Source organism: Schistocerca americana, chromosome 1 (genome assembly GCF_021461395.2).
Source record: "Schistocerca americana isolate TAMUIC-IGC-003095 chromosome 1, iqSchAmer2.1, whole genome shotgun sequence".
Lineage (NCBI taxonomy): Eukaryota > Metazoa > Arthropoda > Insecta > Orthoptera > Acrididae > Schistocerca > Schistocerca americana.
This window is the reverse complement of record NC_060119.1, coordinates 386,048,955-386,075,115: the sequence shown is the minus strand read 5'-3', so window position 1 is coordinate 386,075,115 and position 26,161 is coordinate 386,048,955. Positions and strand designations below refer to the sequence as shown.

Sequence of the window (26,161 nt, the reverse complement as noted above, 5' to 3'; positions counted from 1 at the left end):
AATACACGGATCGGCGGAAGCTGAATTTGGTCCGTCTTTATGGCAGCGCCATCTCGTAGAGCGGAGACGGACGAGCGCTGCGCCTGCGCTGTTGTGCTTAGTGGGGCGCGCTCTATTGGGAAAGTTGTATACGCGCTGACTACGTGGAACTATGTACACAACATCCCTCCCTTCCGGGGGAAGAAAAAAAGCTTTTGAAGTGTGCTTGAAAAGGCTTTTTTTCTGCTTCCTTGCTTTCTGGCGTGCGTATGTCTGTGGGTGCACACATGTTGCTCCCCGTGGCATTCGCCCGGGGTCCACTAGTAAAACCCACTCAAAACCTACGGAACAGGGAACCAGACAAGCAAAAATTTTGTTACATAAATGCATGTGAACATCGGTACATTAGTCATACCTTAAATCTAATTCTTCTTCGACGTCCATCTTCTCTGGGGATGTCGGCTGTGGACGGCTAGTGTAGTCGGCTGCCCATGAAGGTGCTACGTCAGCGACGGCGGCGGTGTCTGCGTTGGCTGTGGCGGCGGCTGCCGGTGACGGCGTCTGGAATCCTGCGAGCTGCTCAGGGTTGACATCTGCTTCTGAGTCTGCAAAATGAAACAGCCAAGGAGTTCTGCCTATATGTGACTGCTGTCTGCGCTGCCATAATTGATTAGTATGGCGAATAACTATGCTGCTTTGCGTTCTTATTCTATACATGACATTGCCAATGCATTCTACAATGATTCCTTGTGTCCAAGTACACTTTCCTCGACTGTAGATAGTTACGAGGACTTTGTCGTTTACGTGGAATCGTCGTCCTTTCGACGGTCGTTGATCATTTTCGGGATGCATTGTGGGTTTTAGGATAGACATCAAAGTCCTGTGTTGTCACCCATGCAGTTTTTCTGCTGGTGACTGTGCCTCGTGCGGAGTAGCTCTGTATTGTGACAGAAAAATTAATAAGGAAGTCTCTTTGTTGTACTGTTGCACCAACTTTGTCATGTGTGCCTTGAACGTTCGTACGAATCGTTCAGCGAGTCCATTAGCCTCAGGGTGAAATGGTGTCGTACTGTAATGTGCGATTCCGTTCATCTGACAGAATGACTGGAATTTTTGTGACGTAAATTGTGTGCCGTTATCGGTCACTATGGTTTGAGGCAATCCTTCAATTGAAAAGATCTTTGACAATGCGTGAATTGTTGTCACTGAAGAAGTTGTACACATTTGTAGTACAAAAGGGAATTTCAAAAATGCATCAATGACAATTAACCAAGAAGTTCCAAGAAAAGGACCTGCGTAGTCAATATGCAATCTTGACCAAGGTTCTGTTGCCTGTGGCCACGGAAAATATTGTCTTGGCGGAGCTGATTGATGCATCTGACATAATTTACAGTTAGAAAGCATTGTTTCAATATCTTAATCAATGTTCTTCCAGTAGCAATGTTCTCTGGCCATGCGTTTTGTGCGTACTATGCCGTAATGACAGTGGTGTAACATTTTTAACACTTTATTCCTGAAAGCTATGGGTATAACTACTCTTGTTTTTCCTGTTTCACTGTGAACTAATATGACGCCTTTCTGCACTGTGAGAGCATGTCTCATGTTCCAATAAGATTTCATTTCTGGCTGAGCTAACATGTTCTTATCGGTTGGCCATTCCGTAAGAATATACTGCTTTATCTTTGATAACACTGGCTCTTTGGGCACTAACTTACCTATTAAGGTGGCATTGACGGGGAAATTTTCCACTACGTCCTCACTGATTACGTTTATCTGAAAATATACATCCTCTGATTTGTCAAAATGTTCATCTCGACCCGCTGGTAGACGTTAAAGTACATCAGCGTTGGCATGTTTTGCCATCGATCTATATAAGATCTCGTAGTTGTAAGTAGACAGTAGCAATGCCCAACGTTGTAAACGCTGTGCTGTCTTAGGGGATACACTACTATGTGGGCCGAATATTGTCACCAATGGCTTATGGTCTGCGAGCAGAATAAATTTTCGTACGTATATGTAGTCATGAAACTTCTTCACTGCAAAGATAGTCGTTAGTGCCTCTTTTTCTACTTGGCTATAGTTTTGTTGGCTTGAGTTTAATGTTTTCGATGCGTATGCAATCGGTCGTTCAATTCCTTGATGTTTATGGGACATGACTGCACCGATCCCGTAATCTGACGAGTCCGCCGCAATAGTGATCAACTTTTGCAGGTCAAATGTCATAAGTCATTTGACGTCTACTAAACTGTGTTTCAGTTAGTCGAATGCGCGCTGGCATTCTTTGGACCAATTCCACGCGACTCCTTTGCGAAGCAATCTGTGCAACGGTTCGGAAATTTCAGCTGCTTTTGGTATGAATTTCCGGTAATAATTAATTTGGCCTAATAAAGCTCTTAGTTGCTTTAGGTCTTTCAGAGCTGGCAATTTCTGTATTGCTTCTATATGCTGTGGTATCGGACTGATTCCGTTATTTGACAGTATATGTCCTAAATACTGAATTTTCTTGACAAAAAATATACATTTGTCCTTGTTGCACCTGAGATTGGCCTTTCTGAGAACCTTGAACAGTTCTTCCATTCTTCAAGGTTATCTAGTAAATCTTGTGGAGATTTTCCCGAGACGATTATGTCATCGAGATTGTTAACTGCGTTAGGACAGTTTCTAATTAATTGTTCCAAGTAACGTTGAAAGATGCTTGGTGCACTTGCGATACCAAATGGTAAGAGCTTGTATCTGTACAATCCAAATGGAGTATTTATTACCATAGTCTTATGTGTATCTTTGTCTAAAGGGATCTGCAGATATGCTTCCTTTGAATCCAGTTTGGCGAAATACAAACCCCCTGCTAAGTTATACATCAGTTCTTCCGGTTTCAGAATCGGGTATGTATCTACAATGCACTGTGAATTGACAGTATTCTTGAAATCTCCACAGATACGTAATGATCCATTTGGCTTTTCTATGACAACGATTGGTGTTGCCCAGGCGCTACATGTGACTGGTTCGATAATACCATTGCCTTCAAGTTCTTGTTTTACGCATTCTTTCATTGCGTAAGGTACAGTTCTAGCTTTGCAAAACTTCGGCACTGCATTCGGTGTCAGCATAATGTGTGCCTGGTAATCAGTTACACTGCCTGTCGCGGAGGAAAAAGTATCTTCATACTTCTGCAACACTGTTTGTAATTTTCCTTTCAGAACTTCATGTGTTACCTGTTTCGCTTCATGGATAGTGAAGCCTAATTCGTTAAAGAGATCCAGACCCAGCAAGTTTGATGCCTTATGGGTGTTAACTACTGCTAAAGTAGCTGTCTTGGTAATCTGTTTGTAAGTTTCTTCCGTCGTCAGTGCACCTTCAACTGGAATTTGTTCATTACTGCAGCTGTACAGTGAGCTGTCAAAATGCTGCAATTTAGGAGAACCTAGTAGTTTATGCACGTGCAGATTTATGATAGAGATCGACGGTCCTGTGTCAATCTGGAATATGATTGGTATTTTGTAGAATAGCATTAACTTTATGTTTAACTTTAGAAACCTGAATATAGTCTTGCCTATTCATATCGTCACACGCATTGGAGGTATACTTCTTAAAATTAAGTACTTTCTTATTGCTAAACTTATTTCTAGACTGTACACTTTTCTTATTACACACTTCTGATTTGTGCCCTTTCCGTTTGCAAAAGTCACGATGTGCATTACGATAGTAACAATTGTCTCTGTGATGATTGATTTCACATTTAAGACATGATTTCAACTTTAGTCTTTTAGTTTGGGTGTGTGATCTGTTCTTAGATCGCGTGAGCCTAGCCATGCTGTTCTGTTTACGGTCTTGGGTACACGGGATGCGTTGCCCCGTGTCGCGTGCCTGTGTTGCGAACATGTCACAGCTGTCGTCTTGTACCACATTCATAGTAGCTTGGCTTTGTCCGTGTGCTCGAATGATTGGTAAACAATCTTGCAAGGACACATTGATTAAACTAAGGAGCTCTTTCCTTAATTTCTCATCTGGTGAATGCATTATGAACATATCACGTGTTAAAGAATCGGCATAGGACTTTTTACACTTTTCGTTTTCACAAATAAAATTGCAGTTCCTAGTTAATCCTTGCAACTGTGTAATCCATTCCGTGTATGTCTGCTGTGCCTTTTTCTTGCGTAAGTAAAATTTATGCCTTTGCAGCAGCAACATGCGTTTGCTTGTCGAAGTATTTTTCGAGCAAGTCTTTAATAGTTGGGAATGACAAATTTGTCGGTTCACAAGTCGGTCTCAGTTTTAAGAGAAGGTTGTAGATAGCTGCACTGCAATTTGCCAAAAATTAAGATCTTTTTTCTACATCACCTGATATCTGGTGTGTGAGGAAGTGCTGTTCCAGGCGTTCTGCATAGTTCGGCCACGCTTCTTCCTTGCTGTTGTAAACTGCGAAAGGTGGTGGCGGGAGTTTAATTTGTAGCAGAGACGCTACGGCAGGCTGCGACTCCAAACGTTCCACTCTTGTAAGCAACGCCTGTTGCGTCTGTTGTATTTGTGCCATGAGATTTACGATCTGTGCCGTGAGGTCCATGGTTATCTGAAAATTGCAAGTGCGACTAGATTACTGCAATAATGATGTTTTAGCTGCAAGAGAGCGGGTTAACAGCAAGTATGTAGCTTCCCGAAGTCCACTGTAATCCTATTTTATTTCAGGATCACACGTGGTCATCCGTAATTGTGCTGAAATCATCTGTTTCCTTAGTACCTCGTCGCCAATGTAGTGTGCGTACTGTAAGACCTTCAGTACACACACCATCAGATTATTTAACTTGTCGCTCCAGCGAAGTAGGCGAGTGTCAGCAATAAGTCTCGTGGTCTTATTGTGGCGTGTTTATCTTCTGCTGTTAGGTCAGACGATAGAAATGCCACTTGCACGCTTAGAGTAGCAGATTGATGGTGACCAACTTTAAACAGAACTTGATTAATTTTCACACACATTTATTAAAATAATAAGAATCATAAACCTTACTTAACTTGATTCTGGATGCTATTTACAATTGACAATCTGAAGTTCCTTTGGTCTTGGTACGTTAATCTTATTCTCACATATCTCTGATACTTGACAAAGCATCTATTCCTTTATCTTCATGGCTATGTACAGGAATGTGATAATCTTATTAGGTGCAGACTGAAACTTGACTACAGACAAATGCAGACTAATGCAGACTGATGCAGACTGACTAACCAGAAATCTGTACACTCGTTATAATACCTCGAGCGTTCAGGTATCACTGCGCGAGTGTGATCCGCGAGGAGAAAAGGTTCTACGTCAGCAACAATCTCATTGGCTGCATTATGTATTAATACCTGGATCGGCGGAAGCAGAATTTGGTCCGTCTTTATGGCAGCGCCATCTCGTAGAGTGGAGACGGACGAGCGCTGCGCCTGCGCTGTTGTGCTTATCGGGGCGCGCTCTATTGGGAAAGTTGTGTACGCGCTGACTACGTGGAACTATGTACACAACACTCGAAAAGAAACAAGAGAAATTGTATGCAGCAAACTTTTGTAACAGTACGAGAATGGTGGAGATGAATTTCTTGGAAGAGTTGTGACAGGTGATGAAACATGGCTCCATCATTTTTCACCAGAGACAAAGAGGCAATCAATGGAGTGGCATCATGCAAATTCATCCATGGAAAAAAAATTCAAAACCACACCCTCTGCTGGAAAAGTTATCGTTACGGTGTTTTTCGATTCCAAAGGACTCTTGCTTGTGGACATCATGCCAAGTGGAACCACCATAAATTCTGATGCATATGTGATGACACTGAAGAAACTTCAAGCTCGACTGAGTTGTGTTTGACCACATCAGCAAAAGCAGGATGTTTTGCTGTTGCACGACAATGCACGGCCACATGTCAGTCAAAAAACCATGGAAGCGATCACAAAACTCAGATAGACAGCACTGAAACACCTGCCTTACAGTCCTGACCTGGCTCCATGTGACTATCATCTCTTTGGGAAACTGAAACACTCTCTTTGTGGAACAAGATTTAAAGATGATGACTCCCTTGTGCACGCTGCCAAACAGTGGCTCCAACAGGTTGGTCCAGAATTTTACCGTACAGGTATACAGGCGCTGGTTCCAAGATGGCGTAAGGCAGTTGAGAGGGATGGAAATTATATGGAGAAATGAAAATATTGTTCCTAAAGGATGTATCTACACACTGTAAAACTTTTAAACGTGTAGAATAAAAGATGGATTTTGAAAAAAAAATAGTGTGCATTTCTGTTAGAGTGACCCTCGTACATTCTCAATGTCAGAACCCCTTTGACAGTATGTTATTTGTGATAAGAAGGTTATAAAGCCGATTGTACATTACCTCTTCTAAAATTTTTGAAAATGCTGGCAGAAGTGAAATTGGACACTATTTCTTTAAATACTATCGAAGTTTTCTAAACAGCCTCTAGCACCGTAAATAATTCACCAAAATCTTCGCTCATTGTTTCCTTTTCAAGATTTTTTTAAAATTTATAACTAGTGCAACATGGTGCTTTATCCACAGCAGCAATTTTCTTCTCAAAACAGTATCAAAAACTTCACTGGGTAGTTTATGTTTACCATGCAGATTTGTACTCAAGACATTCTGGTGTTTTGTAAGGTCAGTCAGAAATGCCAGATCTAATATTCACTGGGGATCATCAAACTCTTTTACTGGTGTTCCTTTCTTGATCATTAATAATGCTTTGTCTTCACATGAGTTGCAAAAATTTTCTGAAATAACACCTGCATACAACCAGCATACTTCACAAAAATATGGCATATCAACATAATCAGACTGTAGCTCTACTTGGGAGGATTTAAATTGACAGTGTCTCAAACCATGCTTACCTCAGTTTATTAACTATTTTTACAACAACATCCATGAGACTACTTATTTTGGCACATTTTGCCATCAGATTAATGTGATATAGGATGCAGTGAATCACTGGCATTTCTTGCTGGATACCAACTTGTTTTGTCTTTTTTCTTGAAAAAGCAATGACCCCACATTTTTTACTAATGACTGCAGGAGCTCTACCTGCTGCAGTGAATGAAGTATTTCCCAGTATAGGTAATATTTGTCAGCAGTGTTTCCTAAGCAAGAAAATGTGTTATCAGCCTTAGTGGTATCGTGCTTTGACACTAAATCAAGCAGTTCTGCCTGCATATTGAACTCGGCATCAACACCTCTCACAGATACAGCTAGCTGAGCAACATCTGTGCTTTTATCCAAAACCAAAGAGAAAAAAATCTTTAGTCTTATCTTTCAGTTGTGTTTCCATGTCATTTACCATGCCTTCGATGCATCTGCAAACTGATCTCCATGAAAGAGGAACTGTGTAAATAACAGAAGTTCTCTTTAAAAAAATTTCCTTCACTGCAGGGATTTGTAGTTTCAGCAATTTTAAGAGCTATGTGATTGCCCACTCTCATTACGTCATCACTGTGGATGACATGGTTCTGTTCCTGTAAATGCGTTACAAGGAAGAGGTAAACTCAAGGGCAAAACCACATAATGGTTTATAAATAATAGTAATATTTTCAATAAATGACATGTATCTATGTGAACTTACTTCTCTCTTCTTTCTGTAGCTCAAGAAGTTTTTCCTTCCTTTCCTCAGTATCCAGAGTGATCACAAATTTTTCATGAAGGAGTCAAAAATGTCACTCACATTATACTTATCCCAGGCTGATAAAATAGCATTACAAAACAGACCCTGAGGGCCTGTTTGTGTTTTAATAAAATAGTAATCTTCTTCCCACTGTGGGTTGTAGTGTTTATGTTCAGTTGATTTATGTTATCAGCCATTTATCCTATCACTAATTTTGTCTTACCATGAATCCCAAAGAGACTTCAACACCACCACTAATGACACAAAGTAAACAGGCCTGTCTTGCCATGCACATGTTGGTAACAAATGAGCGAAAGGTGGAGGGGGAACTGTTGGCTGACAGCACCCATGGGCATATGCATCTGTGATAGTACATTTGCTCACCCTTGCTCCAAGGTATTGTGGCCTTGATCAGTTCTTCCATTAGTGCAAGATCAGTATTTCTTTTGTCAAACTGACATCCATACCATACCTATTTCGTTATTCCTCTAATTTCTGTTTCCTATTCGATCTAATATTTGGTAAGTACAAAATGTCAGACTGTCCCCACCTTTCCCAGCAGGGTGGTGAGAATGTCTTTTTGTTTCAGTTATAACGAAGTAAGCTTATGATTCTTACACCGAGCACAGATTTTAGTAACTCTAGATGCCTCCTGCTGTTTTGTTTGGACTCAAACCATTCAGCACACTGTCAAACTCGGGCTGCATTACTAGCTCACCTGCGTATCTTTTATTCCTATCTATGGTACTGAACGGGCAACTCCCTGCATTGTGTAGATTTTTTTGTGCACTCTGGCCAACAATATGTCCTTTGTTCCATATGTAATAGGTATCCCATTTTTTATTAATGGATTAGTAATTTTACTTCTTATTCCCTCAAACTGAGTTATTCTTTAACTGTACAATGTCAAATTTTCCTATGACCTTCATATTTTATTTCTTCACATCCTTCTCTCGTCCAGATGGTTGGTCCCCAGCATTTCCTGTTTCACCTTTCAATTATACCCTCTCAGTTTCCTTCTTTCGTTAAGCTGGGTTATTTCAGGAACAATTCTATGATTTTTTCCTTCCATCTTTTCTGTGCTGGTATCGGCTGCTAAAACTTTTAATTATTCCTTACTGGTATATATTATTCTCTTCTGCCAAAGTAACTACAATAATTTCTACAGTGATCACTGATTTAGAAACTACCAAGTCATCTGGTTATTTTTTTAATTTATCAGTATCCCACTTCCACGTACAATATCACCTCTTTATTTTCCTGATTTCCAGACTTTTAACCATCACTGCAAGGTTCTAATAATAGTATCTATCTTACTTTGGTGGGCTATATAGTCCAGTATATCATTGCTAAATAGTTATCTAGGCATGATGTAATTTTGTTGATACCTTCACATATATCTCAGTCATTTCCAACATTTGAAGCCTGTATCAACTCATTTTTTCAGCATACAGCAGTAACTGTCTTGTGTTTTCCCTACTTACAATACCAAATGTTGTTAGTTTAAACCCTCTCTTTTACATCTTTTACCAGTTGCTTGTACATTCTCATTTTTTGTCGTCAACTTGTGCCATAGCCAGGTGCCTTTAATTCTCATTCTTTTTGTCAATTTGTGGCATAGTCCTATAAACTTGTATGTTGTTGATGGGCATTTACTTACCATTTTTCAATGTTGAGAAGAAAAGTTTAGTATTGTGATTTCTCATAGTGACTCACTTACCAATCCACAGGTCATCAGTACCTGGCGCATCTTTGATGATACTATTTTTACTACCCAAAAGTCACCTGATCACGTCTTTATATTATTTCCATTCCACTTCACCAAACCCTATTAAGTTTGACCTCGGACCTTCCATTTCTGTGTTCATATCAACCAATTTATGCAAAACAGTCAAACTTAAAACATCAAAAATTCCAGTCTGCAGAATTACTTATTTCTTTTTTAATTTAAGATTAAGCCTTTGCTTTGTACCATGCAGAGGGGTCATTACACATGACTTGTACTTCTGTACATCGCCATTGCCATGTGGCTGTGGATCACATTTTTAAGATTTTGTTGAGGCACTAGTCACAATAATATCATAAAAGTATAAATATATTTTTCTATTAGGCCTACAACTTTGCTTCCACTGTTTTGGTCAAAGTTTGAGGCTTTATTGTGAAAACCTTAGAAAAAAATTTACAATTCAAAGTATTGGCCATCGCTGTCCACTTTTTTCTCCTGTCTTCCTGGCAGCACACACATCCTGTGGTGGAAGAACTGCATGTCTTCCTGAGGAGACCCACGAATCAATTCAATTTTGCACTCATTTTGTGACTGGAGGGGCTCGTCATCCAGGCTTTCTGGCATTGATAAAAAAAAAAGATAGTTTTCGAAGGGAGAATATAGCAGGTAAGGTAGGATTTCCCATTTCAACATTTCCAACCATGTTTTGATTGGTTTTGTGTAATGGGATGTAGCACTGTCATTCTGCAAAATCACCTTTTCATGTCTGTCACTGCATTGTGGCTGTTTGTCTTTAAGTGCTCAGCTGAGACACATCAATTGCTTGTGAACCTTCTGTCTTCAACGTCAAAATCACCATTCTTGAAGGGTTGAAACCTTTCTCAGGATGTTCTTTCATTAATAGATGCCTCACCACAGGCCTTATGATACATTTTATGAGCATTGTAGATTTCTTCATGCTAAATCATAAAGTTAAAACTTCTCTCAAATGATGAGAATTGGTATTATAATTTGATATATTCAATCAAGGATAGCTTTATGATGCAATCACATATTGACTAATATTTTGATTGTGTTATGTTTAAAAATGCCCAGGCATATTGTGTGACACGTATGACCTACCACCTGCACCACCACCACCACCACCACCACCACCACCACCATCACCACTACCACCACCACAACCACCACCTGCCACTACTGCCATCTGTTGCGAAACAATGGAAGCAAAGTTATAGAGCTAATTTACAGTATTACTGTAATACCCATATGTAACATACAAACAGTTCAGGGCAATAACAGAAAATGGATAGTCGTTGTTAAACAAAACAAAAATAGCTAATTTCTGTTTGGCTTGTCAAACCACTACAAAACAAGAACTAGATCAGTTGTTGGTGAATTAATTTGGCTGCTCTTCAGTGGTAAATGTACATCTTCCACACACAGCTCACCGGGATTTAGTAGAACAATGTGTATTCAGTCAGGAAAGTATTTACAGGAATCTCAGTTGGCAAAGTAGTAGGCCGCAGTAGTATGCTTTACTGAATCCTTATTTAGCAAGTTGTCATTGACTTCTTTCTACAAAATGTCTTTTATACTTTGTCAGCCCCATTGCCCACAACCTAACTTCCTAAGTCACTGATCATTTCCAGCTGTCTTTCCAATCAGCCATACAGGCGTTGGCCATTGTGTCGTAAGATGCGGGCAGGACTCCATTTTGGCCGCCTGCCATATCCCCGTACCCACACAAGGTCGTCAGTGGTGAACCGGCCAAGCAAAGGCACCCGCGGCCGTGAGGTGGAAGGCCGCAGAAGATGAAGTAGCATGCGGGGCTGTCGGCCATGTAAGAGCTCAGCTGGGATGTGGTCGCCCATGGGGGTGAAACGGTAAGAAGCCAGAAATTGGAGAAGCGCATCATCAGCAGCAGAAGAAGTCAGTAGTTTCCTCATCTGAGCCTTAAATGTGCGGACCAGTCGTTCAGCCTCACCGTTTGACTGTGGATGGAACAGAGGGGCTGTGACGTGCATGACGCCGTGACGGGCACAAAAATCCGCAAAATCGGAAGAGGCAAATTGTGGACCATTATCAGTAACAAGAGTAGAGGGAAGGCCTTCCAAAGAGAAAATGCGAGCTAGAGCATTGGTGGTTGCCGCGGTGATAGACGACGTGCAACGGACAATGAAAGGAAAGTTAGAGTAGGCGTCAATAACGAGAAGCCAATAAGTACCTAAAAAAGGTCCCGCGAAGTCAGCATGAATACGCTCCCAGGGCTCCTCAGGCGAAGGCTGATGATGATGATGATGATGATTAGTGTTTTAGGGCGCACAACAGCGAGGTTATCAGCGCCCAGGCGAAGGCCACGTTGACAAAGATGACTTCGGGGTGGCGGCCTGTGACGCACAAGGGCCGCAGGCAGCGACCATGTGTGCGATTTCAGAGCCGATGCCGGGGCAGTACACATGACGGCACGACAGAGATTTTGTGCTAGACACACCCCAGTGCCCTTGGTGAAGGGGGCGCAAGACCAAAGCATGCAAAGACGCAGGTACCACAACATGCAAGCATTTTCGGTGGAAAGGAGGATAACACCATCCCTAGCCGTGAGGCGGTAACGCTAATTGTAGTAGTCCCGCAACGGATCAGAAGTCTTAGCGGACGGACGATCTGGCCAACCCTTCTGAATACAGTGTAAAACCCAGGAGAGGGTAGGGTCAGAACCCGTAGCAGCCGCCAGCCGGTCCCCGGTGATAGGGAACCCGTCCACAACCTGCTGCTTGGCAACACCCAGGGGGAAACACAAAAGTTCGTCCCTATTGAATGCTAGATCAGGACCCATGGGAAGGCGAGACAGTGCATCAGCATTCGCATGTTGAGCCGTCGGCTGGGAATGAATCTCATAATTGAAACAAGACAAGTAAAGAGCCCAATGCTGGAGGCAGTGTGCAGCCTTGTTGGGAAGTGACGTTGATGGATGAAACAAGGAAACAAGTGGTCTGTGATCCATAACAAGATGAAATTTGGATCCATAGAGAAAAACACCAAACTTATGAAGAGCATAAATAGTGGCCAAAGCTTCTTTTTCAATTTGAGAATACTTTTGTTGGGCATCCGTGAGCGTTTTGGAGGCATAAGCAATGGGTTGTTCAGCACCGTCAGAAAAACGGTGCGTAAGGACTGCACCGACCCCGTATTAGGAGGCATCCGTGGCAAGAACAAGATGTTGGCCAGGTCGATAAGTAGCCAGGCATGGGGCCTGTTTCAGCATAGTCTTTAATTTCTGGAAAGCCGCATCGCATTACACGGACCAGTAAAAAGGCACGTTTTTATGCAACAGGTGATGCCATGGCTGAGCCACCGATGCAGCAGACAGTAAAAACTTGTGATAGTATGCTATTTTCCCCAAGAAGGCCTGCAGTTCCTTAACAGATGTAGGGCGAGGAAGGGCATCGATCACAGCGACAGTTTGCTGAAGCGGACGAATACCATCCCGTGAGCGTTGAAATCCCAAGTACGTGATAGATGCCTGAAAAAATTTGGATTTCTGAAGATTACATAAATTGTCCCAAGAGAGAAATCTTCTGTTTATTGTAAGTCTGTAATTGCCTAGTGACAGGTGACAGGATTGGAGAACCCAACTGAAGATACGTCTGAGAATTGATGATAGTGGCAGCAGAAACAGTATCCACCTGCATGCGAACATCTCGACCAAGTATTTGGACAGTGAGGAATAACTTCCCTGAAAGGGAGGAAGTACTATTGACAGACAACACAGAATCAGAATCAGCGTCATGGTCATGAACATTGTGTACGTGGTCGGATTTGCAAACGGATGACACATGACGCTTTTTTTTTTTTTGCATTTGTGACACACGGCCCAACGTTGTGGACAATCTTCTCGTAAATGTTTCATAAAACACCACAGACATGAAGGAAGTTGCCGTGGATTTTCCTGCAGTTTCTTAGAGATTTGTTTATGGTTAGGCCGAGGCTGCACTTGGGAGCGTACTGAGGCCACGTCGGCCGGTGGGGACATGCCACACGCTTCGTCAACATCACACAGAGGTTGTATTTCCCCAACGTTGCCCCATGCCTCTATTTGCGCTCCAGTGGCGCGAGAAATTTCAAAAGACTGAGCGATGGATAGGACTTCATCTAGAGTCGGATTTGCCAACTGAAGGGCACGTTGCCTAACTTCTTTGTCAGGCGCCGATCAGGTAATAGTATCCCGTACCATGGAATCGGCGTAGGATTCTTTGTGAACTTCAGTAATAAACTGACACTTTCTACTGAGGCCGTGAAGTCAGCAGCCCAAGCACGATAGGATTGATTTGGTTGTTTTTGACAATGATAAAAGGCAACACGAGAGGCTACCACATGTGTTTGCTTTTGAAAATAGATGGACAGAAGTGAGTACATTTTAGCAAAGGACAAAGATGCAGGATCTTTCAAAGGAGCCAATTGCGACAACAACCGATACATTTGAGGTGAAATCCATGAAAGGAACAGAGACTTACATGTTTGTTCGTCCGCAACATGAAATGCCAAGAAGTGCTGTCGAAGACGTTTTTTGTAATCAGACCAGTCTTCCGCCATCTCGTCGTAAGGAGGAAAAGGAGGTAGAGACGACGACGAGAGACGCCCCGCATTTGATGCCGCGACGAAACCACGAATCGCCTATGTGAGAAGCGTTTGCTGTTCTATGACACCTTGCAATAGTTGCTCTAAAGTAGCCATGGAAATATGTGGGTCAACAATGGAAAAGAAAAATCACAACCTCGTCGCCAATTGTTATAACTTCAAGTTGAACAAATATATTTCAAGGAAGACGCAAAACATGAAGGTCACAGATCAAGTAAACAGAGTAAGACATGTGTACACTTTAACAGTCAAATTATAACTGAGTCCGAGTCTAGCAGCCGCTGGCTGGCTGGCCGCTTAGGTGGTGCTGCTGCTGCATGGCTGGCAGACAGCGCCGCATGTAGAGGACGCGCGTAACTGCGCGGCGACACTTTGAAAGATCGGCGAGTCACAACACCTGCAGATTCCAAACCCACTACACATCCCAACATTCTTCTATGCTTGACCAAAGATCCTACTCCCCATTAGTACTTCTCCTCAAACCAATGGTTCAGAGCAAAACTACCATAACTAGCATTTCTTTGAAAGTTCCAATATTTTCCATAAATTATCCTGGAAATGTGCACTTGTGACTGCTGAGTAGAATGTCCTATTGTCATATTGTCATTAAATGGTAGCAATGCCTCTATGAAATTTCCTATTTCCAAAGCTTTCTTGCACATGAATATGATAATATGTATGCACAATAAAACTAAAACAAAATAGTTTCCAAGGAAAAAATAAAGACTGTATGTAAAATTAATATTGAACAGTTCACTCATCATCTTTTTCAATATTATGAGCTTCCTCATGCTTCAGATTGTGATAGAATTCATGGTAATCTGTTGAAATAATGTTCCTCTGGCAGAGGAGCAACAGATGAGAACATTTGTCCTCTGTAATTGGCAGTGTTGATGAGTATGCATATGGTGAGTCTTCTAGCACATGCTCTTCATTTGGCCTGTGATCATGAAACTTGTGCATTAAATCATTTGTTTTGTAGTCTGAGTCACTTTCGTATTTAAATGACATCTTCCATGGTTCTTCCTTCCTCACCATTATTACTCGTATATCAGGCCATCTTACCTTTTCTCCCATTTTTCAGCTTTAGTCCAGTTTTGGATCTTTGATGAAGCCCCTTAGAAATCAAAAAACTCCTTCTGTGACTCTCGCACACATAATACCTTTTTCCGTTTTGATTGGCTGTGGCCATTAGAGTGTACCACAGCTTTGGTACATAAATGTTCAAGCCATTTTTTTTGTCCCCTTTATAACACTGTGCATGCTGTCTCTTTCATTCTTAAGGATAATTAAATCAATTTGTAGATTATGCCCATTGTACAGATAAATGAGAAACACATTCATGTTATAAAAAAAAAACCTCTTTAAACAATTAGAGATAAGACGTTCATATTCACAGGACATGTACATTAGTCTGTTCTGCAGAAATGATTAGCATTGGAGTCACCTCGGTTCAGTATGTGTCCTGTTACCTAGTAGGCACAGGGTCTGCCATGGGCTCTGATAACTTGTGCCTTGCATGATGGCATTGACGCATATAAGGTGTGAATGGCACCCTGTCTTATAGCCACCCATGCTGCATTCACCTGGTTCCAGAGTTAATCTGTGGTGGTTGGCACTGGGTCACAGCACTGCATCCATCATTTCACTATGTTCCACACATTTTCAGTTGGCGACAAGTCTGGTGATCTGGTGGGCCAGGGCAAAATGTTGATATCCTGTGACACCGAAAGGTACGTGTTCATGATGCGACATATGGTCGTGCATTATCTTGCTCAAAAATCACGTCTTGGGTGTTGTGCGGAAATGATATGGCTATAGGTCACAAGATGTCATTCACAGAATTTCATTCACATAGGTCACACTGGTCACAGTGCCCTGTGCATCAACTGTGATTTGTTGCTGTACCCAATAGCACCCCATACCATAAGGACTTGTGTTGGTACCGTATATCTTATGCAAATGCAGTCACTGTGAAGCCTCTCCCCCTATCTGTGGCAAACCAAAATGTGGCGATCATTTTCACACAAACAGAACCTGCATTCATCTGAAAATGCTATCTGATGCCAGTCTTGTCCCCAGTGATATCATTCCATACACTATTACCACCTAGCATGTTTCTGCACATTCGTGAAGAGAAGTGGACGATGGACACATAACCCGTGCATTAATAAACGGCAACTGGTTGTCACCCCTGATAGTGCGTGATGTGTTGCCGAGGAGAACACAGATCTGTCCTGCAATGCCTTTTGGATCAGATGTCAATCTTCCCAGGGGGTGGTATGGGTGGTGTGACCTGACCCATTTCATTGTGTTCTACCTTCTGTGAACCATTTGGTACACACTTGTTGTACTGCCAAAAAACTTCGTCCCACATGAGTAGCAGTTTCCCAAATGGCTGCATCACATTTCTCATGCCACTAATGCACCCTCTTTTAAACTTGATATGACAGTATAGTTCGAGCATATGTCTGGGAAGCATCCTGCGTGTCTGCTCAAGTCACACTGATCCATTACATTTGCTTTATAACAACAACAAGAGACACAGGCACATTTTACCGGTAGTTGGTGTTGCGCTACAGTATCAATGTTGACCTTGAGCTCACAGGCTGACACAGTTAAAATGCTAATCATTTGTACAGAACATACTGATGTACATGTCCTGTGAATACGAACATCCTATCTCTAGTTGTTCATAGTATTCTGCTTTTTATGAACATCAGTGTATAAATCTTTTTCGGTTCTGACTATTCCAATTGTCAGGAAAAAAAGAAACGTACATCTTCTAGCCTTTCTCACTTTGCTGCTTCAGGAATTTATAGGTATGTCTAAGCGTCCTCTTCGTCCACTTATCTTGTGCCACATGAACCACATTCCCTTTTGTATTCCCATGTTGTAGGTAGTCAGATTGCAGGTGCTCAGGTTTCTTTTGTAATAGAGCAAAGGATACTTCACAGTGTGGAGTGTAGAGTACCTACTGTGAATCAAAATAAGCACATAGAAATGTACTGTCAGTTTGCACCTTCAACTTGTCAGCATCTTCTTCTGCTTGAGCCATGTATTTGTTTTACTGATGCCTTTGCATTTCTTCCTCTAAAACAGTCTTATTTTCTGGTTCAGCATTCAACCATTTTAAGTTTGAAAAACTCAAGATTGTATTCTGTATTAAAAACCTTATCATACACCCAATCTGATGCATGATCATTCTTCTCCTATTGGTACTTCTGAATGAACATTCCATGCATCTTTCAAGTGCTGAGGGTGCTAACTTGGTATAGCCATTGTAGCGGTTCTGCCTGCTTTTATTTCTTCTTCGTTTGTTGTCCTCGGTGTCGACATACTGCATTGCTACACTGGCTGAAAAATGGATTGTAGATTCTGGCACTGACTATTGTAAATAATGTAGCTGACAGGTGCTCTGTTGCATTTCACGGTACTTTAATTTCACTGTTCACAACTCCCTAATAATACACAGTTATATGGCCAGTGTACTATTGTTTATCTTCCGATAAGCCTCATTAATAGGTTGCAGGCAAACGCCCACATACTGCTACAGTGGTTTACTACTGAACATCTACGAGCAGTAAAACCCTAACTACAAAGTTCACAGTTCTTGAAGAATAGAAAGGTACATATGGAGCAGACACTGTCAATGTTTTTACACACGGCCTAAATGTTTTACACTTATTCCACAGTTGAAGCATTGTTGTTGTTCTAACCAACACAGGTTTCTCGTCTGAAACTCGGCCATGGACTGACTGTTTCATGACCAAAAATCGGGCTCTTATATATCTTCAGAATAATAGGTACTGAAAATACATTGTTCAGAGTTAATTTTTACAGAAATTGCAATTAAAACTTAACTCATTCGATCAACTGAATACATCGAAAAAATGGTCCTTTTTAACAGTTTCTTCTACTGCATGAGTTAAGCTGAGTTATATGTTTAAATCATGAAATTAACCAATATAAGCACACAAACAATACTTCTGACAGAACCGTTAATTACTTTGGAATTAATTCAGTGCAGGTTTTGCTAACATGTTTTTGAATAGAGCCAAATAGATACTTTAAGATGAGTAGTATTTCGTCTTCCAAATGTTTATAATTAGTACAGAGTTTATATTTGTTTATATGTCAACAATAGAATTTAAGTTGCAAAGCAATTACTGATTTCACCCTATAATGAAAGATACTAACTTGGAATAGTCAAAACAAATTAGAAAATCAATTACATACATAAAACTAAGCATGAAATTTGATCTGGTGTTATATTCTTTAAAACTGAGGGCCAACCTTTCTCTTTTATGGAAACGCAGATAATATTCACATACATTAATGGTAAATAGTTAAAAGTAACAAAATGAATTTAAGGAGGCAGATGGCAAAATAATAGGGGAATTAAAATTATCCCAGCTTGCTTCATCACACCGTGAACTGTTCTTTCTAATATGGTGTGATTCTGCTTTTTGAAGTGAATCTATGTGATTTTTTTCCTTCCATAATTTGATATGATGATCATTGATAATTAGTGGGCATATCACATTTGCTCTCAATCACAACACCTTCTGGATGGTTTTCCCTACAATTTTTTGTACCCACAGATCAGTAATACCAAAGGTATGCAAAAAACATAGTTCTGCATACCTTTTCTTCTTTATTTTTAAGAATAAATGTATACCGTAGTGTGCAAGTACACCTGGACATGATACCATCGTCCAAACTGTTACAAATTCTTATTCGTGGAATTTTCGTGATCAACTTGCTCAGATAATCATGGTTCCTATCTGTACTTTCTAAACCATAAAATTTCTCAAACCATTTCTTTCTATGATCTAATGATAATTTATCTTTACACTTCCGCCTTGCAGTTATTCCACCATCAAATCCATCAGCTTTTCGTGCATTTCTTTTCCACTTGAATTAATGTATGCTTTTCCATTTTGATAAGCTTCTTTCTTAATGTTTCTTCTCCATTTCCACTCCTCACATTTTTGTTTGTGAAGAGAGAGAGAGAGAGAGAGAGAGAGAGAGAGAGAGAGAGAGAGAGAGAGAGAGAGAGAGAGAGAGGGGGAATCCGAAAGGTTACTTCGAATGTAACAGGCTTATTATACTTCTGTAATATCAGTTGCCTGTGCTTGTTTTGGTGTTTCATCAGGGTTGTCTATTGACTTCCCATGAACACCATTATCTACCTATCTGAATTCGCAGTTATGAGATCCTGCACTTTTTGGCAAGCATGTAGAATTCCTACACTAAATATAATAATATTTTCACTTAATAGTGCTTAGCCTGCAACTGTTTCATTACTTTCTTGATTGTTCAAGAAATGTATTTACAATTGCAAGTATGATGCGATTACAGCTACACGATGTATTAGTGACAAATGAAAATTGTGCCGGACTGTGACTCGAACCCAGATGTCCCACTTTATGTGAGTGGTCACTGTAATTGCATTGGCCATCCGAGCATGCCCCCAGAATTGATCCAAACTTACATAGGTCACTATGTGTCTACGTCCTGTACTCTCACAATTGCTGTGTTTCCCGTACAGGGTGAGAGTTATGATTATTGTTGTGGTATGAAATACATTATTGTAGTGCCTGTGTTTTTATGATGTTCTCTGCAAATGTCCTTCACCATGTATGCGTGCAACCCCTTTTCCTGAGCATTACAATGAGAGTTCAGTGACACCAGCAGACTGTGCTGCAATATACAAACTTTGTTTGTTTGTTTGGTAAAATAAAATTGTAAAAGCAGTTGTAATAAAATGCCACACAAGCTGTCAAAGGTATTAGTGCAAAATGAATTTTCTCTCAAAATGTAGCTAAGATAATATTGCTCTGAACCTTCAAAATGAGAATATACGTAAACAAATCTGCAGCACATTTATGGGCACTGTCTAATGCCAACGTTTTTATGGACCATCTAGAAGGAATTTTTTCTAGCTATGAGGATCCTAAACTGCCTCATACTGAGTGATGATATTTCCAAAATGTGGAACCAGGACCAAGATTCTCCTCATTCCTGCATAATCTTAACACTTCTCACCTGATCCTCTTCATCTCAGTGGGCCATTGCCCTGGATGTTGACCTCCATCTCTCAGATAGTTCCATACTGCACAGCCAAGTACTTCTTTCCATATCTAATCCACAAACATATGTCCTGTATCATATCCACACATGCTCCTAATTCTTCAACAACGCCCACTAACCAGTTGCAAAAGAGCATCCACATTGTTACTAAATATTGTAATGACTTTTTATTACCTATTATTACCTCAGACTGGAACAACTTAACCACATCTTCCACTGGGGTTCAGATACCTTACACCATGCGTCGAAATGATGAAAGTAGTACTCTGCCACGCACACAACTATGTTGTATCTTTATCTTACTTTATGCCATGCCTAACCCCAATTCCTTACCACATGGGTTTTATCTTTATGAAAAACTCCAAGTGCAAGACCTATTCCATATGCCAATCCAGCACATTCTATTCCAGTGCTGTCAGATGCATGTCCTATTCCATCACAGGCAGGGTCACCCGTGAAAGCAGTCAAGTCATATATTAACTCTGCTGATATTTGTGTGCATCCTATTGTGAGCTTGACCATCAACTAGTTGCCCATGTGGATTAATGGCTAGACCATATTGTTGCCAAGAGCAAAGTTGACCACCCAGTGTCAGAGAGGGTTACTGAGCTCACAGTGCTAGACTAAAATTATTGCTTCACAACCTGTGCCATTTGGATACTACAGTCAGTACCAGCTTCTCTGAATTGTATACATTGGATTTATCCTTAAGATATCCTTTGATCCGACATCCCGCAGTTATTCTGTCCTCAGTCTTCACTAGCCCATAGGAAACGACTGCCATTACTCCTTACCTCCCCTCTCCTTCCCCCTCTCCCATTCTTCATCATTGTCCAATGATCTGTCCATTAATATTCAACCAAAATGTCCTCTTCACTATCTCTCTCTTCCTATGTACTATCAAGCTACCTCTACTTCCCCACCCACTTGATCACATAACATCTAATCACCAACACACACACACACACACACACACACACACTCCCTGTTTCTTCAGTTACCACACACAACTTCCCCTGTCTGTGCATTCACTGGGCAAGCTCACCCTTCCCATGCTGCATGCAGTGATTATCTTCACTCCTTCCATTGGTTGCACTTTCTAGTCGAATAAAGGAATCTTAGATGGTCACTTTTTTTCAGTTTTGAATAATTTGAATGGACTAACAAAAATGTCAGTAGATAGAAATAGATGCTAACAAATAAGTGGCAACATACTAAAGATTCAGGTCGCATGAATATAGCAGCATGGTGCAGCAGCTTCTCATATCCCTTCACGATCTCTTCTTTTAAACATGTACCACTTTTGCAAATTTTTTAATTATTCTTCTTTTTCCAAGTTCTTAATGTAATTTCCATCCTTTTTGTCAGCAATAGTTTAAAATTTTGCTGTCTTTTCTATGTCTGCTGATTGTGTCCTCTCTTCATTCTTTCCATAGTGCCATTTTACATCTGCTTTTATCATACTGAACAAGTTGTTTCATGTTCCTGTGATGATCCTGCTTATGTGTCGTATACTTTATTATTCCAAGCATTCTTATTTACTTCCCTCCACTCTCTGTCTCCAAACTCCGTACGTTGTTTACTATGGTTTCTGTGTTTTACAAAGAAATGGTTAAGTTGCTGTGTTCATGATTAAAGTTTTGTGGTTTAAAATGTGTGATCGTCTTGTTATGAACATTTTATTTACTCCCTTTGAAATCTAGAGATCTGCTTTTAAGTTTTTAATGCAATTACTTTGGGTTTCTGAAGATATTTTTAGCTTCTATATAATTAGGAGTAAAGAAAACAACTCACCAAATAGGAAACACATTGAGTCATTGAGGGGCTGTTTTGAGTAGAGTGGGTGAGGGGTGAAAGGAGGCAGGAAGCAGGAGTGACTGTTAGGGGTTGATGGCTGACACTGAGAGTGAGGCAGCAGCTGCATGGGATATATATGCAACTCAGGCACAGGTATAACTGAGTTCGTGCAGTGCTTGATGACAGTGAGGTGGAGGAGTGGGTGAGAAGGGAGGAAGCAGAACAAAGGAAGGAGAGACTGCAGGGAATAGGGTGTGGATGCAAGATGGGTGAAGTTAAGATTTTGAGCCAAAGTGTAAGTGGATTTGAGGCTTGAGGTTTAGTGGAGATTGAGATTAGGAAGGTTACAGGAACAAGAGATATGTTGCAAGGATAACTGAAATCTACAGTATAAATAGATGCTGGTGTGGGGTGGGGGATGTATTTTCAGTTTTGCTTTTTCTGATGTGTAAATAGTCAGCCCTAACGAATGAATGCTCATGGCCTGTTCTCTGCAATAACAAACATTCACATCATTTTATGCATAATTTGCAGATGCATTTATTTTTGTTTCATGTTGCAAATACAATAGAACCTTAATTAACTGTGTCTTTGGGGACTAGGGGTTGGTTAGAACGCTAAAAAGGTCAGATAATCTGAGGATAATGAAACAAGTCATTTACAGAGCTCAACCAGATATAATAGATCAAAATTTTTAAAAAGCCCTACATTTCTAATAAGGACAATGGAAAACAGAACATTTTGGACACTGAAAATCTACTTAAAAATACTTATAATGTTTTTCTTTTAGTATCCTAAACTGTGACTTTACAGCTGCATCACTCCACTTCTTTTCCCATAATATTTTCATGCCCATAGCTGTTGACTGTTGTTCCAGTTATTTGAGGGCAGTCTCAAACACATGCTTTGCTGCAGAGTGGCTGATGTTTTCATCTCTTCCTTTTCTTCATCTGACTCCTCTCGCTCAACACTGTGCTGTTGGAAGAGAAGATCAGTGATCAGATCACTGATCTCAAAGTTCTTCATTGGTTGTTAGCCATTCCTCTGTATCAGCAGGCCGAATATCATTCTGAAGGGTTTGAAAATCTGTGACTATATCTGCAGTATCTGATTCAAGTTTGTGGAAGTTGTTGCTCCTAGTTTAGGCTAAGACAGACCTCCTTCCATGATTTCCTTAGATTGGTTTCCTTATGCTCTTCCCAAGCTAAAGCAACTGGGTAAATTGCATCTTTTATGTTGAGGCTTTGCATTGCTACAAAAAGATCACAATCCTCTTCTATTGTTCTGTTGTCTCTAACAAAGCTCTGATGTATTTCCTTTGGTTATATCATTTTAACCATTCATTAACACCTCACTTCATTGCTTGGATTATTGAGGACATGTTTGGAAGGGGGGGGGGGGCAAAAACATAGCTTTTATGTCTCCTTACTGGAGTTCATACTCAGAGGGGTCGCTTGGGACATTTTCCAGCCACATAATTGCACGGGGTGGTAAGGTTTTTGATTTAAAGTATTTTTTAACATCCAGAACAAATGCATCAAAAAGACAGTCTTAAACAAATTACCATTCATTCTAGCAGTGCTTCGAGATTTGTAAACAGGAAGTGCTGATCCTGTAAATGTTTCATTCTTTGAGGCAAGAGGTTTTTGAGGGAGCATTTTATAGTTTAGCCCCATTTTGTCAATATTGTATAACTGATCAGCTACCAATTTATTTTCTGAGACTTTTTTTTTTCAAATTTTTCAACAAACTCCCTATGTGTATGATCATCAGCAGAAAGTTTTTTTGCCTAATGCCATGACAGCTTTTCCACCGGTGACAGCTTTTCCACTGGTCAAGCCAACCTTCACTAGCTTGGAATTCATTTTCTTCTCTCCCTCCCCAGATATTGGTGCCACTTAAAACTTTTTCTTTAAAGTAGGGTCCTGTTATGTCTTTCCTAACAAAATCGAACCAACAAAGTGTCATCAGAGAACTATAGTTTTGGCTTTTTCAACCATTTTCACCATCTACAGCTGTAATGAAGAATCTTCAAGATCTTTTCAGTTCTTTTTCCAGCCCTTAAAGGTTGTCAGTGCAACATTCATTTCAGAGACTGATTTAGTAACTGACTCACCTTCATCAAGTCTTTGCAGAACACTTAAGTTTCTGTTCAATTGTACACATAGCATGTTTCCATTTCAGATTTGTAGCCATTTTTAGTTGAACATGTGATTGAATAATTCGAGGAGTTGGTTAGTCATAAGTATGGTAATCAAGGTTCTACTGTAAGTATGTTTTGTACGTAAACATGAATATTAGTGTGCCTGAAATTAAAAAAGAGATACTAACAATTGAATCAGAGTTACTACATCTCACTGGTACAATAAACACAGTCAATGCCTTTCTTCAGTGATTACAGTACCAGAATATACAGTGTAGTCCTTTCAGCTTTGCTTAAGAAAATGAAGAAGAAGAAGAAGAAGAAGAAGAAGAAGAAGAAGAGAGTAGGAAAAGAAATTTGCATTCAGACATCAGTGTAATAATGCAGTATATTTTTTAAGCATGTTGATGTATGTAAATACTTATCATAAGTGAAAAGCAGTAATATTACTTGCAAGATGTACTTCATTTTACTCAGTTAAATGTTGTAAACAGGTTGCATTTTTCTTCTGCTGGCTGAAATATTTGTTTAATGTGTGTTACAGTCGATGCGGTACTTGGTTGTCAGCACTGTAACAGAAGTACGTAATGGTGTGATTCTGATAGGTCATTGGCTGCTTCATGCATATGGAATAATTGCAATAACTCAGCTCCAGGATCCAGTTCTACACTCTTCTCTTGTAGCATTGGTGCCTTTACCTGCAGTGTTCTACATCCTGACTGCCAGGTTTACTGATCCCAGCAAACTTCATGTAGATTGATGTATAGAGCAGCAGGTTACATAATGTGTTTTGCATTAATGTTCCTTGCAAATACATGAGATGAATTTTTGCAAACGTTATTTGTCCTGAACTTAGTATTTTTGTTACAAAAAAACTAACACTTTATAGTGTAAGGGCTGCAGTAACACATTGTGAAAAGGGTGTAGCCCTTTATTAACATTTATTACCATTTATTGCTCTTGTATACCAAATGTGCATATGATGTATGAATTTTGTGTTTTTTCTATGTGAAAATGGTATTGATCTGTGTTAGCCTATACCTCAAAAAAATCTCATAATACACACTGCTGCCTCGTATTAAGAGTGTAAGAATATGTCCCAAATTTCTTCCCTTGCCTGTTTGTATTATACATGAAATGTAACCTGTTGCTACATTTCCCAGTTAACACGTATGAAAAAGTTATGCCAGATAAATAAAAAATACTTCTGTAAGTAATATAATAAAATGTGTGGTTTTTATATAATTTTTGTGTTGATGTTCAATTTATTCTTTTATCCACTATACTTCCTCCCTTTTCCAGACATTAAATAAGAGTAATATTTAATAATACATTAGAGTTCATTAAATTTTCAACTGCTGGATGGACTGGGATTTTGAATATTAAATTTAGAGAGCTGTATGAGACAGAGTTCTACAGGTGACTACTCTCAGCTGCGCTGAAACTTTTTGAGCTTGGGTATTAATAGCATCTTATTGTGGAAGTTGCATACATTTTTGCAACCAGTGTCTGCTTCACAAACAACAGGTGGCCTTTTAATGAAGCTTGATTTTTAGAATGTTATCATCACGAAGTGCTCCAATAGTTCATTCATGGTGATGTAGACAGCTGTCAGCTGAGAATTGTGCTTGACAATAGCATATCACAAAAACTAGTACTCATGTAACTGATAAGGATAGTACACTACTGGTCATTAAAATTGCTACACCACGAAGATGACATGCTACAGACGCGAAATTTAACCGACAGGAAGAAGATGCTGTGATATGCAAATGATTAGCTTTTCAGAGAATTCACACAAGTCGGGTGTCAGTGGCGACACCTCCAACGTGCTGACATGAGGAAAGTTTGCAACCGATTTCTCATACACAAACAGCAGTTGACCGGCGATGCCTGGTGAAACATTGTTGTGATGCCTCGTGTAAGGAGGAGAAATGCATACCATCACGTTTCCGACTTTGATAAAGGTCGGATTGTAGACTATCGCGATTGCAGTTTATCGTATCGCGACATTGCTGCTCGCGTTGGTCGAGATCCAATGACTGTTAGCAAAATATGCAATCGGTGGGTTCAGGAGGGTAATACGGAATGCCGTGCTGGATCCCAATGGCCTCGTATCACAAGCAGTCGAGATGACAGGCATCTTATCCACATGG

At 40.3% G+C, this 26,161-nt stretch overlaps 1 protein-coding gene across 2 annotated transcripts in view; it reads left to right on the top strand.

Moving 5' to 3' along the window:
* LOC124601397 (JNK1/MAPK8-associated membrane protein-like) overlaps positions 1-25,251 on the top strand; it is a 112,071-nt gene extending 86,820 nt beyond the window's left edge. For both annotated transcript variants that reach the window (XM_047136242.1, XM_047136241.1), the window contains one exon: positions 24,550-25,251. In XM_047136242.1, the coding sequence (XP_046992198.1) occupies positions 24,550-24,765 (216 nt within the window). In that variant the 3' untranslated portion in view covers positions 24,766-25,251. The remainder of the gene's footprint in view (positions 1-24,549) is intronic.
* Positions 25,252-26,161: the final 910 nt, after the last annotated feature.